Source organism: Myripristis murdjan, chromosome 6 (assembly GCF_902150065.1).
Source record: "Myripristis murdjan chromosome 6, fMyrMur1.1, whole genome shotgun sequence".
In the NCBI taxonomy this organism is placed as follows: domain Eukaryota; kingdom Metazoa; phylum Chordata; class Actinopteri; order Holocentriformes; family Holocentridae; genus Myripristis; species Myripristis murdjan.
Genome location: NC_043985.1, coordinates 10,218,290 through 10,238,851, shown reverse-complemented (window position 1 = coordinate 10,238,851; position 20,562 = coordinate 10,218,290). Strand labels below are relative to the sequence as shown.

At 45.4% G+C, this 20,562-nt stretch overlaps 1 protein-coding gene across 1 annotated transcript in view; it reads right to left on the bottom strand.

Moving 5' to 3' along the window:
* Window positions 1-20,200, bottom strand: part of bcar1 (BCAR1 scaffold protein, Cas family member) — a 92,259-nt gene extending 72,059 nt beyond the window's left edge. The window contains exon 1 of the mRNA XM_030053620.1: window positions 19,989-20,200. Within this exon, the coding sequence (XP_029909480.1) occupies window positions 19,989-20,000 (12 nt within the window). The 5' untranslated portion in view covers window positions 20,001-20,200. The remainder of the gene's footprint in view (window positions 1-19,988) is intronic.
* Between the last annotated feature and the right edge of the window lie 362 nt (window positions 20,201-20,562).

Below are 20,562 nucleotides of genomic sequence, written 5' to 3'. Positions count from 1 at the left end.
CCCACTGTGACCAAAGTCAGCCTACACCCAGGCAGACCGGCAGCTTCAGCTCACTCAGCTCTGCTGGAGAATATTAATATGAAACAGCAACACACATTTTAAAGGCAAATGTTGACGGCCTGTGTGATGCTGAAGCAGCAGCGTTCAGCCTCTCCACGTGCTTCATGTCGGGGTGACAGTCCTACAGGTGCTTCATGTGCCAGTCAAAGCACACATACTGGACAGGTTGTGAGGGATAAATATAAACATTTCATGTGCACTGTAGTGCTACAATAACACTGCAGCATACACTATTTAGAAATTATTTCAACATGAAAATGGTCAAAACTAAAGATAAACATCCTCTACAATCCCCTATCAAAGCTTCAAATTCCAAACTGTCAGTATCAGCCCTCTAAAAGCCATATTGGATGCAGCCTAATAAACACTTCAGTTTCTCCTGCAGATGGCATGAATTAATGAAGCCCAAGCACACGGACATGCTAGCCAAGTGTGCAGCCACGGCTTGCCAGCACGAGCCGGCCACATGATGGAGATTCCCATTTGCCCAGCAGCATTTCTGGAGCCACTGACCTCGATCTCCCTCTGCATTGTTAATACGATGTGCTGTAGCTCGAGCCGGGCCATCTGACACTGGTTAGCCTGGCTGCAGACAGGAGGCCAGAACCAGAACCAGAACCAGAACCAGAACCAGAACCAAATCATGACAAACACAGAGCAGCTGGAGGCGAGAGGGACAGTTGGTGTGATGCCATGCAGCTTCAGAAACACTGCACATACACACTCATGGACTGCTAGGTAGCACTATTAAAGGCATTAAGACTCAGACTGGTGTGTGTGTGTGTGTGTGTGTGAGTGAGAGAGAGAGAGAGAGAGAGAGAGAGAGAGAGAGAGAGAGAGAGAGAGAGAAGTGATGAGTCTCATATAAATCCCTAACTGGAGTTCCTGCAGAGTGATGGTTGTTGAACCCGGTACACACTGTAGGTACCGCTCCACTCACACCAAAGACAACAGGAATAACAGTCACACATTGTTGTGTATGCAGAGCTGCAAGGAATGGAATCAAAATGTCTCATTAGAATCAGTTCAGGTTGAAGCAAAACTGATTAATATCCTCATTAGCTGCTCCAGGCTCCCTTTGACTGCTAATCCACAATATTAAGTATTTCACTCTATTCACTTCCATAATGCAGCAAAACAGCTCCCAACGTTACACTTTTAGCACATGCATGAAATCCAACACAGAGGATTATGCAGACAATAAAAACAACAAGGCCCGGTACCCATTTTCTGTGCAGTTCAAATTATTTCTTAAAGTAGTATCAGGCTGTTTGTTTGTGGCTCAAAGCTGTTATATGGTTTCCTGCTGGATCTACTTTTCAAACAGGAAAATAACAAGGGAAGCGATGTCTGATTTCCTCAACAACAAAAAGCTACTGGGACTGGAAGTGAATGGAGACACAGAAACCCAGGAGCTCAGAGCAGCTGCTGAGGAGGTTTCAGCTCCATGTGGAACCAGACAACACCACACACACCCCTTTTCCACCAAAGAGGTTCCAGGGCTGGTTCGGAGCCGGTGCCTGACTTAGCCTAGAACCGTTTTTTTTGTTTTTCCACCGCCCAAGCACCGGCCAAACTGGTTCCAAACTGGTTCCAGGCAAGCACCAACTTCGAGCAGGGGCTAAACAGGGGCCAGAGAAAGAACCGATGACGCGACCCACCACGTCATTGGTGGGTAGGGTTCCAGACCCAAGCAGGAACAGTGAACGCTATAAACGTATAGCTAAACGTAGTTGTCGTTCGTTCCGACCACGGATACGACGTTTAGCCAGCAATAATTGGGTTTTCGCCTCTGGATCGCAATGTAGGCTTGTAAAGACGCGAGCAGTATTTGCATCGCTATGATGGGTCGTCAATTTGTCGCCCATGTTGGTTATTGTGATTCCGAGCGAGCATCTCGCACACCCACACCCACGTGATCACGTTTTACTATGACGTAAAGACGTGGGTCTGACTTGGCTCCGCTTGGCTCTTGGTGATGGAAAAGAAAACTGGTTCTTTGTTGGAACCAGTTAAGCACTGAACTAGCACCAGGTGCTTTTTGGTGGAAAAGGGGCAACACACCGCACCTCACCTCACCACACCTCACTTCACCTCACCACACCTCACCTCACCTCACCTCACCTCACCTCAGCTTTAAGGTCTTCACATGGACCAGCGTCGTACTGATCAATGCTTTAATATGTAATCAAACTGCATCATATTTATCATATCAGAGATGGACTACACCTTATTTTTAATATCTAATAACCATCAGTGTAATCAGCATAACCATACTGAGAATATTGGAGTATTTTCTGAATGGCTATGGTAAGACCAAAACTGTGCCTCTTTTTGTGCCCTTTTCATGATTCAAAAACTACAGTTAGCTGAATTTGAATTTCAGCCAATTCGTGTTCAGCCAGAGTCAACAGTGCAGAAATAAATAGCTGCAGTGCAGTCAGCTCAACATGAAAGTGGGACTTGTATGCATCTGAAGGCGGCGGCCAGCCGGAGGCAGCTGGCAAACTGCAGCTTCAGTCCTGAGAGCCTGAACACGGCTTTGACCTCTGCCGCCCAGCGCTCAGCAGTGGCCTTCAGCAAAATGTGCAGGAGAGAGGCAGAAATCTAGAAACACCCCCGTCTGAACAGAGGAACGGCACTGGAGGAGTTTTGCCTTTTCTGTGTTTTTTTTTTTTTTTTTTCCAGGTGCTCTGCTGTAAATATGGCAGCTTACAGGAATATTTCAGTCTTAATTATGGGGCCAATACTGGTCTTCTCCTCCAGCTTGCAAAGGGTCTGATTGGACACTGGACTCTCCAGCTCTGCCAGTCCCATCGGTGGGTTCCCCGTTACACAGGGATGCAGTCTGGCCGACACACACAGCTTTATTTTAAATTCTAATGGAGATCTCAAGGTCTCCAAACATCCCCAACATGACCTGCTGAGTATAAATTGATGCCCAAACATGTAGATATTTTCGATTTGAGGTAATTCTGCAGCCTTAAAACAACGGCATCATGGGTTAGCATTACTGTTGTGCAATGTGGAATTTTTTTTTCTAACTTTTAATCTAATTAAGAGGAAACATGAAGGAATGTCAACATTTATGGGGATGTTCAAGGCATAGGCGGAAATCCCGGGGGGGTCAGGAGGGACAAGACCCTTCCATCCATAAATATTTTTTAATAATACTGTAATATTCAATGAAAGTACAACACAAGCGGTGCTAATTAGAAATGTAAAACAGTAGGCTATTTGTACTTTGAGTTCAATGTTGTATAGGCCCACAGTTACAGAATTTAAATGTATAAGGGCTGTGCACTTTAAATTGCATTATTTTGTGGCAGAGTTTCATTTCATTTTCTTATTTTATCTAAAAGGGACAGTGTACAGCTCAAAAATATACTGTGTGTCACTATTTGATGCCATATCTTGCCATGTCTTGAGGTACAGTCGTGCCAGACAGACATTTTTTCATGTCCCCGCCAGGAATTACTCTCTGAAATTTTGCTGTTTATTGTCCCCCCAATAATGAAATGGGACTTTCGCCCCTGGTTCAAGGTGTGATCAGGTGTGGTCTAGGATGGATATGATTACACTGGAGATATGATTGATACTACCGTGTTTACCTAAAGGAAGATAGAACAAAATACCGCCTGTCAATCGTTTCACCTGAAAAAAATAAAAATCAACCTATAAAACACGTGGGCTGAGCCCTGATGCTGATGCTTTCTAACACTGTGTGCATCTTGACTTTGATCCATTTCCCCTGAAAAGCTCTGCTGTCCTCCAACACAGCAGCTTCCAGAGCCTCCCATCCCTTCCACTTTTATCTCTGTTGAAATGAATCGCTGTCCCTCCCACCCTGTCTGTAAATTGTGCTATCACTTCCTTCCTCTTGTTTCCCCTCCCTCAATTCCCAATATCCCTCCCTCATTTGCTTTTATCCCTCCAGCCCTCTCTCTCTCCGTACGCCCATCCGCCCGCTCACAAGCTCCACTACAGCTCCTTTTATCCCTCCCTTCTTCCAGCTATCTGACCTCCCCTCCCGCCCCTTCTCAATTCCATCATCCTTCCTTCACACACACACACACACACACACACACAGAGAGGGAGAGAGAGAGCTTGGTGGTGTGGAATGGCCTTTGTGAGGAGTAAATTGCTTGGCCTCTCAGTTCACAACCAATTCACAGGATGGCAGCTGGGCAGATTAAACCCCCAGCTCCCCCAGTGTGTATGTGTGTGTGTGTGCATGTGCTTGTGACAGACCACCCAAACTGCAGCCACCTTTCGTACATCAGTCAGTGCGTTTCCATTCAGATTTTTTGCAAATTCTAAGCAAACTTTTCAAAAGTTCCAATCAAAAGTCCATTAAAGTCATTAACAATTTCAGAGGCTTGCTGTGTGTGTGTGTGTGTGTGTGTGTGTGTGTGTGTATGTGTGTGTGTGGGTGTGGGTGTGGGATCAGTTCGTCACTTACATTTGGGATGCATAACATTTGACTACTATGTCCTCTTGGATCTCTTGATGAATTATTGCATCTGTCTGTTGTTTACCTGTAAAACTGGTGATGTCTTAATGTCTTCCCTCTGGGAAAATATATAAACATGAGTCTGTTCTTGGTTCCACACAGGAAGTGTTTAATCTGCGTCTCCAAGTTTGTCATCCATTTTCACACCAAGTTTGGACTTCATATTTAGATTTGTTTTCTACATTATGACAAAATGATTAAATTCAGGTGTCTGGGACAAACTCTTTGGTTTCCTGGTTTTATCAATGCCACCATTTCTGTCCATGTCTCTCGAGCTAGGCATCAGCTGCATAAAGACAGACTGAGTCTTAGGCTTCAATCTGATTTTAAAGCAGAATTGAGGTTATATAGTTAAGGTGAAATATAAATGCCTTGAGTGCAGCAAAGCAGCTTGAAAATAACACTTATGAACAAATATGAACAAAGCAGATTACGCCAATATAAAAACAGCAAGTCCTGGTACCCAGTTTCCCATGGAGCTGCAGATATTTATGGAGGGACTCTTCTGGTCAATTCAAGTAGGAAAATAAGAACAGGGCAGTTTCTTTTCCTCAAAACATGGATTCATCTCTGGTGATGTTTTATAAATGAAAATGCAACATCAGCAAAGATCAAATCAACTGTGTGCAGGAATCTGCACATCTGGCAGCCACTCAGTCATGGGGATGGGAGACATCCCAGCATCAGTACTCCTGTGTGGCATGCACGGTTATTTTTAATCACTATGTCATCATTTTTATGACTTCCCTCAATCCTTTTTATGCACATGAGAGAGTTTGTCTTTCATGTGTGGAGGAAATGTTCTGCCTGCTGGAAACACTGGACTGCACATTAAACCAAAGGTCTGCTTTAAGGCGGAGGTGTAAAGTAGATCTGCTGACATGGCTAGTAGAATTGTGTTGTAAATACCACACGGTATGGAGTACTACACAGTACTACACAGTACTACACAGTACTACACAGCACCGACTGTCTACGGGAAACCCTTAACCTGAACTGATGAGTCCAAAATGAATATCATTCCCTCATATTAATATTTGTCTTGTTTTCAGTGTAAAGTTTCAGTTTGTTCACCTCAGAGGTGTTAAAACGCTGAGCCTCCTGGGCAAACCCTCAGAATCTCCATTTTTCAGCACAAAATACTGGCTCTCAGCAGCTTAAATACAAAAATATTTGTCAGTAGAAATCAAAACCTTATTTTCTCTAACCCCCCTACCCCACAAAAATGGATCAAATGTCCCTTTAAGACGTCCCTCTCTCCTCCCTGAAGCCATTTATCTGATCTGGAAGGTGGACATCTCTGCCTCTCTCCACTCTTACTTATTCCCTCCATCCATTTCTCCATCATTCCATTTATCCTGCCATCTTCCCCTCCATCCATCCATCCTCCCCGTCGGAAATGCCTCATCCCAGTTTGTCTGCAGTTGACCTTTCACCTCCCTCGTGATGGACTGTGTATCATGCCTGATTAGATGGCTTACAGAGTGCAGGGAGGGAGGGACCGGGAGAGAGAGATAATGAAATGGCAAATGGGTGGAGGAGAGAAAGAATAATGATGTGAAGTGGCTCTAGACAAAAAGAGCTTTTTGCAATTTCCCTTGCCGACACTTCCTCAATCACATTTCAGCTGCTGCACTTCTTCCCCTCACCTCACTCCCTCTCTCTGCTTTCCCTCTCTCTGCTTTCCCTCTGAGAAAATTTCAGCCCCTTTCCAGTAACTGATGATTTCCACCATTTCAGAGCAGCGCTGCTGTTTTCCATCGGACTCTAATGTGCTTCTGTTGGATTTATCTGAGAGGTTTTGAATTGGCATCATGTTCATCTACAGCCTCTGATTTTATATCACACACCCATCACATCTCCTGATGACATGGCTCTTCCACAATTTTCTTATCAATTACATTTATCACGCACGCACACACACACACACACACACCCACACCACACACACACCCGCACCCACACACACACTGCACAAAAGCGATCAATTATTCATGGAGCTGTTCCGGTTTGGGCAATGTTAATGTGAGCATCACCTGTAACCTTCATACATTGTAGAAGGAGGACACACACACACACACACACACACACACACACAGCTGTGGTTGGTAGAGAGGGATGGGAAAGGAGAAAGAGATGCAGCAGCAGGTCAATGAGAGCAGCAAAGAGGAATAAAAACAAGGTGTGTGTGTGTGTGAGAGAGAGAGAGTGTATAACATGCTCTATGGCTGAATCATCTATCCTCATGCTGCTGCCTGTAACACCTGAATTTCCCCTATGGGGGATAAATAAAGTGTCATCTTATCTGTTTCTATTGATATCATTGTTTTGTGCACACATTAACACAGCTGATACAGCTGATACAGGTGATACAGCTGATACAGCTGATACAGGTGATACAGCTGATACAGGTGATATAGCTAATACAGTTCAGCTCTTTGTGCTGCTGCTCTTCATTTTGCCAGTTCATTATTTTGCCAGTTTGTTATGTTGCCAGTGTGTTTGCCAGCTCTGCCCAGATCCTCCTGCCTGTGCAACACACTGAAACACTAAATCACTAAATCTGAAACCTGGCAGAGTTATAATATAAACCATAAATCAAGAGGCACTTGAGCTGCCTAATGTCCCATCATAATCACAACATATTAAACATGACCAGTTATGCTAATGAGGTCATTAACTAAGCTAATTAATGCATGAATTAGCAGATCTTTCTATGTCAAAATACATGGAGTCTGCATCTAAAACCACTGAGGAGTTCAAGAAAAACTGAACTTTGGTGTAGGGTTGGGTTTTATAGTTTGTTCATGATCTTTTATGCACTCAAAGTCTGATTTTGGGAGCTGTTTTACTGTGGAAGTGAATGGACAGACAGTGTTGTGGAGCTCAGAGCAGCTGCTGAGGAGGTTTCAGCTCCATGTGGAGCTCAGGTTTACTGTAAAGAAGCTAAAAGAAAATCATTTTCTTCCTCATTAAATTTCTGCAGCACGCTGCTCTAAACTCTAATCACACTAATCAGATCACCTGCAGGGAAAACCACGAGGTGAGAGTGAATTTCCTATCATGTGCTGTTATCCAGTTATTGTGTTCACAAGAGTGTGTCTACACGCAGTCAGACAACATGTACAGCCATTCAGACAGCATCACGTCCCAATCTGACACTTAATACAAAACATTAAAAATATCTGCCCAAGATATCAGCCTCTACTGTATTCACACACACACAAACACACACACACACACACAAATGCATGTGCATAATGAATGTGCATTAAGCAGCAAAGTGCCTCACAGCATACTGAGGGTTAAAATGGAGAGAAAGAGAGAGAGAGAAACTACCAATTCAAAATGACGAAACGTGGAATACCCGCTGAGGATCTTTATAAAGAAATCTCATCTCACAGAATGATCCCATTCCACAATGTAATTAAGAAAAAAACTCAATTTATTAGAAAGACCTGTTGAAAATAATCAGAATCCACCTGAGCTTCTAATCTCAGATGAATCACGGGTAATGAGGTTAAAATACCTGCAAACAAAAAGAGTGTGCGGTCCTCATGGTATAAAAAATGCGATGCTGATGAGGAGCTGGGGCTCCAAGGTGACGCGCTCGGGCTCGTCCTGGCTGCTCCACTGAATAAAACCCAGACAGATTAAGGGTTTACAGCACAAACTGATAAGAGACACACAAACATAATTCGCAAAGGTTACATAGCAGTATTTCATTCCATTTCCTGGATGCCAACAGAATGTCCCATCTAAACCATCTAGGGTCTCTTTTAAAACCCTTACACCTGAGCACACCTGAACCCTTCAGTCTTCAGGAAACATTCACACCAAAGAAAGTCATGTGTGTTTGACAGATTTTAAAATAATGTCTGATATCATTTGGCATGAAACTTGTTCTAGCCAGCATTTGCATGGAAATGGGTCTTACAGGGAGACGTCATATCATCAGTGAATTACACTCTAACCTCTGCATTTTGTGAAATATGACCACATGCAATAACAAATTTTGCTGCTACAGACACATGAGGTGTAAATCTTGCAATTACTAATTTCCTGCTTTCTCACAATATAACAACTTTACAGTGAAAATGCTGTGAGGAGCTTCCTCTGCCTCTGAAAGAAAGAGAAATTACGTGCCAATCCCGTCTGAAATCGCTGACAGCTCCATTCATGCTTGATTACTATTGTCAGGGCCTGTTCTCTGCACTGCAATTTTTACTTTGAAAATTACAGAAATGGCACATTTGCAGGGGATTGAGATGATCAGCGCTGTCCAGCAGTACAGATGAGCGGGCGTCACCGCCTGCTGCTCGCCATTTGATGCGATGTGAATCTACAGCTTCATGAGAATAAACGTGCAATCAAATCGTGATGACCGACATCTGTAAACCTTCAGGAAGAAGAGGGATGTGTCAGGGCTGTGCACTGCCCCCAAAACTGTTCAATACTTAAATAAATCAATGAATACTACAGGAGATAAATAATATATCTGGAAATTTGTTCCTCCCTTCACAGAGTTAATTCAACATGACCAGCTTTTAGTACAATACTACATCTAATAACAATAACAACAATTAGTATTATTTATATGGTACCTTTCTGAAACAGTATTTCCAAAGTGATTCACAGAGAAGAGACAAAATACCCATAATAAAAACATTTAAAACACATGAGACTGTAAATTCAATCAGCACTATCACAGCAGTTAAGTTTACACTCAGCTTCCACTTGATCAGCTCCACTGGTACAGTCTAATCTAATCTAATCTAATCTAATCTAATCTAATCCAGTCCAACTGTTGTGCCATAGCTCACTTCTCTTCTTTCTTCTTATTTTCTTGCGCTCAGCTTGTCTTGTTGTCACAGTAACAGAGGTGTTCATCCACTTCTATGTTTGGCATTGAGCTCATAGTTAGTGCTGCTGTTGGACTGGACTGCACTTTACTGACAGCTGTTTCCACTATTCTGTCCTCCCTAAAGTATATTTATTGGGAGGACAAAAAATGAGAAACACCTCTCAGTATAATGCAGTCCAGTAGCAGACCTCTGCAAACTACAATCTCAGTAATAAACACAGAATTAAAGTGACACATTCTGCACAATGTCAACACAAACTGAACATTATAAACTTTGTTAAAAGGTGGATTTTATGGCCGTGCTGCTGTTTGGTTGGACAGCTGAAGCTGAGGGAGGGACGCTGAGTGTGTGTTGATATCTGCCGTCTGTTTAAAGCTCCACACGTGGGTTTTCAGGACTGGGCCTTTCATGATCCTGATGAAGCCAAACACTTATTAAAAATCTGATCTTCATCTAGTGTGCAGTCACTAGTTCCATCATTGTTTAGGTTTGCTCTTATATTTGCTCCAGAGCACATTTTTTCCTCTTGATACTGCAATACAAACATGAAACCATGACTGCATCTGACAAAACACACTACAGTATTACCAGACAAATAACTAGACACTGTAAACAGATACAGACATATGATAGAACAATGAGGAACAATGAGAGGAAGTGGCAAAGACAACCACAGTCTTACACACACACACACACACACACACGGTGGAGTGACAGTGAGACTGACAGAGGACAACGGAGGAATGAGCAGTTAGTCTGTCATATCTCTCAATAACTCCTCATTATCAAAGCTCTCTCTCTCTCTCTCTCTCTCTCTCTCTCACACACACACACACACACACACGCACACACACACGTACACACACCTGGGGAATTCTGCTCTGGCACATAGAGATGGAGAGACAGATGGAGGAGAGATGGAGGATACTTTAAAGGTAGGAGAGAAAGGAGGAGGAAAGGTTTTTCCTGATAGAGTGGACTGTCCCTTTAAAAACCACACACCTAAAGATGAAGGTTAAATATTTCGGAGAAAATGGACAAGTGTTTGCTTCCATGCATCAAACTGCTGTACTGTACATAGAGCCAACATGTCAAACAATCAATAAAAGCTATCTAGCAGCATACAGGCTGATCAATACTAAACCATTTATGGCTAATGGATGCATGGAGAGGGACACAGCATCCTTTCAGCAACACACACTACACACTGCACAGTTTACACACACTACACACTGCACAGTTTACACACACTATACACTGCACAGTTTACACACACACACTACACACTGCACAGTATACACACACCACACACTGCACAGTTTACACACACACTACACACTGCACAGTTTACACACACTACACACTGCACAGTTTACACACACACTACACACTGCACAGTTTACACACACACACACTACACACTGCACAGTATACACACACCACACACTGCACAGTTTACACACACACTACACACTGCACAGTTTACACACACACTACACACTGCACAGTTTACACACACTACACACTGCACAGTTTACACTCACTATACACTGCATAGTTTACACACACTATACACTGCACAGTTTACACACACTATACACTGCACAGTTTACACACACTATACACTGCACAGTTTACACACACTATACACTGCAGTTTATACACACTATACACTGCAGTTTATACACACTATACACTGCACAATGTACACACACTATACACTGCACAGTTTACACACACTATACACTGCACAGTTTACACACACTATACACTGCAGTTTATACACACTATACACTGCACAATGTACACACACTATACACTGCACAATGTACACACACTATACACTGCACAGTTTACACACACTATACACTGCACAATGTACACACACTATACACTGCACAATGTACACACACTATACACTGCACAGTTTACACACACTATACACTGCAGTTTATACACACTATACACTGCACAATGTACACACACTACACACTGCACAGTTTACACACACTATACACTGCACAATGTACACACACTATACACTGCACAGTTTACACACACTATACACTGCAGTTTATACACACTATACACTGCACAATGTACACACACTACACACTGCACAGTTTACACACACTATACACTGCACGGTTTACACACATTATACACTGCACAATGTACACACACTATACACTGCACAATGTACACACTACACAATGTACACACACTATACACTACACAATGTACACACTACACTGCACAAAGCACACACACAATACACTGCACAAAGTACACACACTATACACTGCACAGTTTACATACACACTATACACTGCACAATGTACACACACTATACACTGCACAGTTTACATACACACTATACACTGCACAATGTACTATACACTGCACAGTTTACACACATACACACATACTGAGGCTCTGCTGCCTGTCCTCTGACACAGCACTGCGAGAGCACTGGGAGTGACTGGATCACTGGGAGTGACTGGCTCTGCTCCAGTGGGTGTGGTCTACTGCTGACGTCCCCCCAGCTAACATAAAATAACCCCCTTAATCCAAATTGTTAAATGAACAGAATTAGAGTCTGATGAAGTTTTAACGTCAGAAAGCTGGAGTTGCAGCGACAGAGGAGGCTGGCGGCAACGAGAGCGAGACGGAGAGGAGAGGACAGACAGAAGCTAGCAACAGCATCTGTCAGCTTTCTGCTAACGCTCTGCAGAAACGAGTTCGTTTTGTCCTCCAACATGCCTTCAATGAACAGACTCAATCTTTTAACCCTAACCCATAATATCATTTTTCAAATGAGTGAAATGTCCCTTTAAGACGTCAGACGTCAGATCTAAAGATGTTGAATATCGAGAAAAGATAAAGTGCCACAGCAAAACATCCGACAACAACAGAAACATCCTGCTGCCGCTCTCTGTGATCCATGTAGCTACCTGTCCCCACACACACACACACACACACACACACACACACACACACACAGGTCCTGGTATGTGATTGACACATGGAGCAGACCCTCCTGTTGCCCCTAGCAACTCCCTGCTGAGAACGTGGAGAGCCAGGGGAAATTGAGATGCAAGGGGTGTGTGTGTGTGTGTGTGTGTGTGTGTGTGTGTGTGTGTGTGTGTGTGTGTGTGCATTGAGATGGGAGGGAGGACTTCTATCCCTGAGCAGCGATGATTAATATGGATGTGAAACGCTTTACCAGCATACACACACACACACACACACACCCTCACACACACATGTGCATACACACAGACACCTATCACTGGCCAGGCAGCCCCTGTTTGCAGCCTCAGGAAACCCCACCTATCCTACTATAGGGTGGTGGCGGAGTGTGTGTGTGTGTGTGTGTGTGAGGTGGGCGAGTAGGGATGGAGAGAGGGAAAGAGAGCGATGGAGGAGTTGATAGGAAGCAGCAGAGTGATAGAGAGCATGTGCACGCACGCACGCACACACACACACACACACACACACACACACACACACACGCACACACACACACACACACACACTAAGGAACCCAGTCATCTGGCATGTATATATGTATGTATGCATGCAAATTCTTTGCATGTGTTTAAGGAAGATTAGATGCACCGATGATTCTAAACAGGCTAAATGCACACATACACATATACACACACACACACACACACACACACATATGGAAGTGTGCATGTATGTTTGACTATTTCTGCACATATTAATCTTTAAACATGGACAGCAATGTTAATTTATGCGTGTGTGCATTTAGACAGCATGCATTAATGGATGAGGGCAGCAGGACGGGACTCTGTGAGGGAGCGCTTGATTTCTCCTCTGAGACGCCTGAACACGCTCAGCCCTGCAGGATACACTCATCTGAGAACCATTCAGCATTTTTTTTTTTTAGTTCTAACACTGCCAGCCCACTGCTAACTTTACTTTTTGCTTTATAAGATTGTGTTGTTTTTATTTCCACAGAGATCACTCAGAGAGGAAAAGCTAATATGGGCTTTACATCTGCTAAGACTGTTAAAGGTTTGCTGACATTTGGAAATTATTTTACACTCATGTGAAGGCTTTGTTCACCTTTTTTGAACAATTTACTCTTGTGGTCAATATATATATATTTTTTTTTACATAATTTCAGTTTTTTCAGTATATTAGCTGGGCAGTCAGTAACAATAACTCCTACATAACAGTTAGGGGGAAGTGAAATAATATCACTTTTGTCAAAATGGGTGAACTATCCCTTTAAAGTATTTCTCATATATTGTGTGGACAGAGCATCAGAACCTGCCAGCTGTCAGTAGCAGTGAGACGGCAAAACAAAAGAGGTAAACTGGAGGAGCAGTGCTCCAGTGCTCTGTTAACTGGTGCAGTGTGGACGACAGCAGCTGCTGATCAGAGCCCCACTGGCTGGCCTGCTTTCAACAGATTACAATGCAATTCCAGTTTGGTGTGTGTGTGTGTGTGTGTATGTGTGTGTGTGTGTGAGCTTCATCCTGCAGGATTAAGCCCCGCACATCTACGCCGGGCTGCTGCAACCTCAACATTTTACTGCATTTGTTTGAGCCGAAGACTCAGTCTGAGGAAAGCCACGTTGTCCTGTGAGCCGCCCGGCTCCATGTTCCAGTCCACAGATTACAGCTGTGCTGCACGTCACATGCATGCTGCTGTTTTTTTTTTTTTTTTTTTTTTTTTCGTTGAAATGACCCTTTGAAAGGTGTCGCTGTGGGTCTCGCAGTCAAACACCGCTTTGAGAAAAGCTGCTTTTTAAACGGAACTTGGAGAGGAGAGAACACAGCCAGTGAGGAGGAAAGCCAGGACTCCTGGATTATCCTTAAAAACAATAAACAGACAAAAATAATCCCTGTCAGTCATCACCTCTGAGCCACCAGCAGTGCGTGTTGGTGTGTGTGTGTGTGTGTGTGTGTGTGTGTGTGTGTGTGTGTACTGGTGTGTGTGTGTGTGTGTGTGTATGTGTGCGTGTGTGTGTGTGTGTGTGTGTGTTGGTGCGTGTGTTGGGGTTGTTGTCTGTTGTGTGTGTGTGTGTGTGTGTTACGGTTAGGGTTAGACTCACTCACTGACTGACTGACTCACTGACAGGCTGACTGACTGACTGACTGACTGACTCACTAACTGACTGACTGACTGACTGACCGACTGACTCACTGACTGACTGACTGACTGACTGACGGACTCACTGACTGACTGACGGACTGACTGACTCACTGACTGACCGACTGACTGACTCGCTGACTGACCGACTGACGGTCTCACTGACTGACCGACTGACTGACGGACTCACTGACTGACCGACTGACTGACTGACTCACTGACTGACTGACTGACTGACTCACTGACTGACTCACTGACTCACTGACTGACCGACTGACTGACTGACGGACTCACTGACTGACTGACTGACTGACTGACTGACTGACTGACTCACTGACTGACCGACTGACTCACTGACTGACTGACTGACTGACTGACTGACTGACTGACTGACCGACTGACTCACTGACTGACTGACTGACGGACTCACTGACTGACCGACTGACTGACTCACTGACTGACTGACTGACTGACTGACTCGCTGACTGACCGACTGACGGACTCACTGACTGACTGACTGACTCACTGACTGACCGACTGACTGACTCACTGACTGACTGACTGACTGACTCACTGACTGACTGACTGACTGACTGACTCACTGACTGACTGACTGACGGACTCACTGACTGACTGACTGACTGACTCACTGACTGACCGACTGACTGACTCACTGACTGACTGACTGACTGACTGACTCGCTGACTGACCGACTGACGGACTCACTGACTGACTGACTGACTCACTGACTGACCGACTGACTGACTCACTGACTGACTGACTGACTCACTGACTGACCGACTGACTGACTCACTGACTGACTGACTGACTGACTGACCGACTGACTGACTGACGGACTCACTGACTGACTGACTCACTGACTCACTGACTGACCGACTGACTGACTGACGGACTCACTGACTGACTGACTGACTGACTGACTGACTGACGGACTCACTGACTGACTGACTCACTGACTGACTGACTGACTGACTGACTGACTGACTGACTCACTGACTGACTGACTGACTGACTGACTGACTGACGGACTCACTGACTGACTGACTGACTGACTCACTGACTGACTGACTGACTCACTGACTGACTGACTGACTCACTGACTCACTGACTGACCGACTGACTGACTGACGGACTCACTGACTGACTGACTGACTGACTGACTGACTCACTGACTGACCGACTGACTCACTGACTGACTGACCGACTGACTGACTCACTGACTGACTGACTGACTGACCGACTGACTGACTCACTGACTGACCAACTGACTGACTCACTGACTGACTGACTGACCGACTCACTGACTGACTCATTGACAAACCGACTGACTGACTGACTGACTGACCGACTGACTGACTCACTGACTGACTGACTGACTCACTGACTGACCGACTGACTCACTGACTGACTGACTGGCTGACTCACTGACTCACTGACTGGCTGACACACTGACTGACTGACTGACGGACCCACTGACTGACTGACTGACTGGCTGGCTGACTGACTGACTGACTGACTGACTGAATCACTGACTGACTGACTGACTCATTGACTGACTGACTGACTGACTGACTCACTGACTGACGGACTCACTGACTGACTGACTGGCTGACTGACTGGCTGGCTGACTGACTGACTGACTGACTCATTGACTGACGGACTCATTGACTGACGGACTCACTGACTGACTGACTGACTCATTGACTGACTGACTCACTGACTGACTGACTGACTCATTGACTGACTCACTGACTGACTGACTGACTGACTGGCTCACTGACTGACTGACTGACTGACTGACTGGCTCACTGACTGGCTGCCTGGGGCCGTGCATCAGAGCCTCCTGGTGCTGCTCTGCTGCCTGGCTGCAGAGCACAGGGGCAGCGAGCAGCAGAACAAAGCATCAGTTGACATCAGTTATGTGTGTGTGTGTGTGTGTGTGTGTGTGTGAGAGAGAGAGAGAGTGAGAGAGAGAGAGAGAGAGAGAGAGAGAGAGAGAGAGAGAGAGAGAGAGAGAGATCCAGGTGAGAGGGATCATGGGAACAATCGTCATGGACACAAAGAGGCGACTGCCATTTTGCTGCGATGATGTCACTTCTGATGTTGATAATGGCTCCTCACATTGGTGTGTATGTCTGCATGGCTTTGACTGTGTGTGTGTGTGTGTGTGTGTGTGTGTGTGTGTGTGTGTGTGTGTGGTGGGGGGTGGGGGGGTGGGCAGTGTTGGCAGAGCACACCGGCGAGAGAGAGAGAGAGAGAGAGAGAGAGAGAGAGAGAGAGAGAGAGAGAGAGTACAACATCACATACACTTAGCACTTACTTACTTTGTCTTACACAGCAAACACGCACACCCACACATACACACACACACTGACACATACACACACACAACAGCAGCAGCAGGTAGGTCAACACCTGCTTATTCCTATGCAGCCATAGCAACCTGCTGATGAACCAATAATACCACCACCTCAAAGTGTGTGTGTGCTCGTGCGTGTGTGCGTGGTGCGTGCGTGCATGTGTGTGCATGGCTCATTTCCTCCAGTAGTTATGAACATGTGAATGCAGTTTTAGGCCGGGCTAACGTACAGTGATCTGACCCAGGAGGACAAACACTGGCAGAGTCACTGAGTGGGACCAGAACCAGAGCTCACAAGAACTTGGTGTGAAATTTAAAGACAGAAAATACCAAACACCGAACGTCCTGCTATCAGCCTCTGAAACCTCATCCTGGTTTGTACAAGCCCAGCTCCTCTGCACCGCACTGCACCGTCTGTCTGTCTGTCTGCCTGCCTGTCTGTCTGTCTGTCTGTCTGTCTGCCTGCCTGGCTGTCTGTCTCTCTGCCTGCCTGGGCAGTGGAGGTGGAGTTGGATGAAGCTGCTGTCTCTTTGTCTCCTCGTCACTCAGGACCAACAATTCACTGTCAGTGTCGCTTTTGTTCCTCACTGTCACTCTGCCACTCACACACACACACACACACACGCCACACACACACACACACACACACACACACACACACACGCACACACACACAGTGTCTAAGAATAAGCATTCCAGCAGGGCTGGGTGGGCTTCATTTCCCGCAGAGTAACGTTGGTGTTAAAATATGTTGCTTGTTGGAACTAACACTACTTGTGATTTTGACTTTTTGATTTTGACTCTTACAGGTAAAACCTTTTAATACCCAGTAAAACGGCTGGTCTGAGTCAGGAGAAAACAACCAGCTGACCTCTCTGCATTAAAGACTTCACATTCTCACAGTTTTGTTTTGTTTTCTTTACCCGATGATGCCAATAAAAAGCACTTCAATGGAAAATTGCGCGTTACTTTACCGTCCCTACGAGCTCTGCCTGCAAAGCCTCAGACGCCTGAACCGTCTGCCAGACACGAGCTTTGTGTGGCAGCTCGGCTCCATGCAAGCACACACACAACTGATGGGAGGATTCATGTGTAGGCAAATAAAGTGAAAGCCATGGATAGCATTTGAAACTCCTTACCAGTGATTTTGCATGTTTAGTGTAAAATCTACCAAATACTTCACATTTCTGATGATCTTTTCTAAAAGCGAGCAGTCATATTTCAGAGCTGCGATATCATTTCTCCTCCCTTTTATCGAGCTGTTGGTTTCTCTTTATTCCACTACGATATGAAAATGAACTTTCAGAGACTTCAGACTTTCTTCACTCCAGTTTTCCATCAGCGGAATGAAGTCCTGCACATGAGTTTTCCTAAAAATAGCAGCACTGTTGTGTTTTGATGACTTGAAATCGGGGCAGAGTGAGACGCTTCCTCCACCAGGGAAAACAGTCCCCAGGGGAAACATTTGTGTTACAGAGCCAGTTATCAGTTCTGTCATTTATGAATATTATTATCACAGAAGCACAACATTATACGGTGGCTGCTTCAACCAAAAATGCAAATTTTAATATCAAAGGATTTTCGTTGTATTTTGTGAAATCTGTAGCCCTTAACCCTGCATGATTTGTAAAGAGGTATGTTGCAGTATAAATGTGGTTAAATGTAATAAAGGGTCCAAACATTAAAAACCACTTGCATGGTGCTTTAGCGGGGGTTTTCAGTCTCACTGTCAAATCAGGAAACGATTTACACCTGAGATGCTGAGTGAATGCAATTAATTGTAATTAGACAGCCAGCAGCAGCACTCAGTCCTGATCAGTGGCAGGCAGAGCGCTCATGGAAATGTGTGCCCTGCTCTACTGCGCTGTGGACCTGAGGACAGTGAACTGGCAGCACTGACAGACAAGTAGAGACAGCAAAAACAGCGCACACACACACACACACACACCCTGGCACAGCTTGGAAGAGGACCTTGGGGCTGTGTGTGTGGAAACAGATCCTCAGGAATGTGATAGAGAACAAATACAACAGGCTCCATCAAGACCCAATCACTCAACGTGTTGCAACAGCAGCCTTTCCTAAACCACTATAGACTGTGCAAAAGCAGGAATTTGATTGAAAACCACACACACACACACACACACACACAAGCTCCCCCAAAAGCATCAGCTGGGAATTCGTTGACAGACAAGGTCTTGCCAAGAATAGTGAAATGGCTCTGTGAACCCCGTGTGTACAAAACCTCATAGAAAAAAAACAGGGTTTGGTACAGTCTTGCTAATGTGCACAGCCACACACCTGGAAGAACACGACTTAATACTGTGACTTGATAGCTGGGAGTCTTAACTCTAAGTCGGCATATAAAATCTGACCAGGAGCACTTCAGTCCAATGAAATTTTAACTTTTTCAAGACGGCTTGGCACTGCTCACTGCCACCTTCCACCGCGTATTTTGGTGGACAAGACCGTGGGAATAACCAGTTATGAAAGCTAACATTTGACTGAAATAAAGAGGCCTTGGTTTATCAGATGTAAGCCGGATGAAGGAGCGGCCTCTGTCAGTTCATTACATAGCTATAATCATGTTCTACCTGGTATTAGTCTTGGCCTGCAAGCAGAGCAACATTAAAACACCAGATTTTTACATGGAGTGTGGCTTACTGTATGTCTGGCAAGCAGTTATGTATTGGGCCACACACAAGCAGACCCTCCAAAAAGATTGGGAACTATGAAGGACTAATTATGGGAGGATTCATTTGGAATAAAATGACAGCACGGCGGGATGTCCGGAGGCGCTCAGACAGCGACTTTAATCCTCGAAAAAACGAAGGGAACTTGACTGCTGGCGTCTGTACACAGGAGGGGAGCATGACTGTGTCTGCATACATACATGACTTCTGCATGCAGGCAGTCATGCCCCCTGTATTGTGCACAAACGATATTTCTGCAGTACTGATGAAGTAATTCGTCTGCTGTCGCCTGCAGGCAGCCATGCAACACGCAGCACACAACAGCAGTGAAATAACAGGACAGATATACTCACAGGGACGGACATGTTGCTGGCGGCTGCTCTCCTCTCCGCTGCTGCTGCCTCTTAATATGCACGGCAACCTTTCCCCCAGGTGCTAGATTTTCGTCACGGCTCTCCGGGTGTCAGCAGCCCCTCATCCACTCCATGACGAGCACCGTGTATGTGTGTGTATGTGTGTGTGTGTGATGGAGTTTGGAGTGTGTGTGAGAAGGAGAGAACGTGAGAAGGACTCTCTCTCTCTCTCTCTCTCTCTCTCTCTGTGTGTGTGTGTGTGTGTGTGTGTGTGTGTGTGTGTGTGTGTAGCGGGAATACAGCGCAGTAACAGCAGTCCAGCTGCATGAAGTGTCCAGCGGCCGAGTCTCTCCCTGCTCCTTCCTCCTCCTGCTCGGCGGCTCTCTCAGACTCGGGCCGAAGCGGCGGTGTTTCGGCGGCTGTGTGTCGCTGCTGTGTCCGGGGCGAAGCGGCTGCTCCCGTCCCTCTCCGGGCTTAAAGGGGCCGTCCCTGTGACGGAGCCTGTCAGCTGTTTGTGAAGGCTCCTCCGTCACAGCGTCCACATTCCCAGCTCCTCACAGCACTCTGCAGGCCC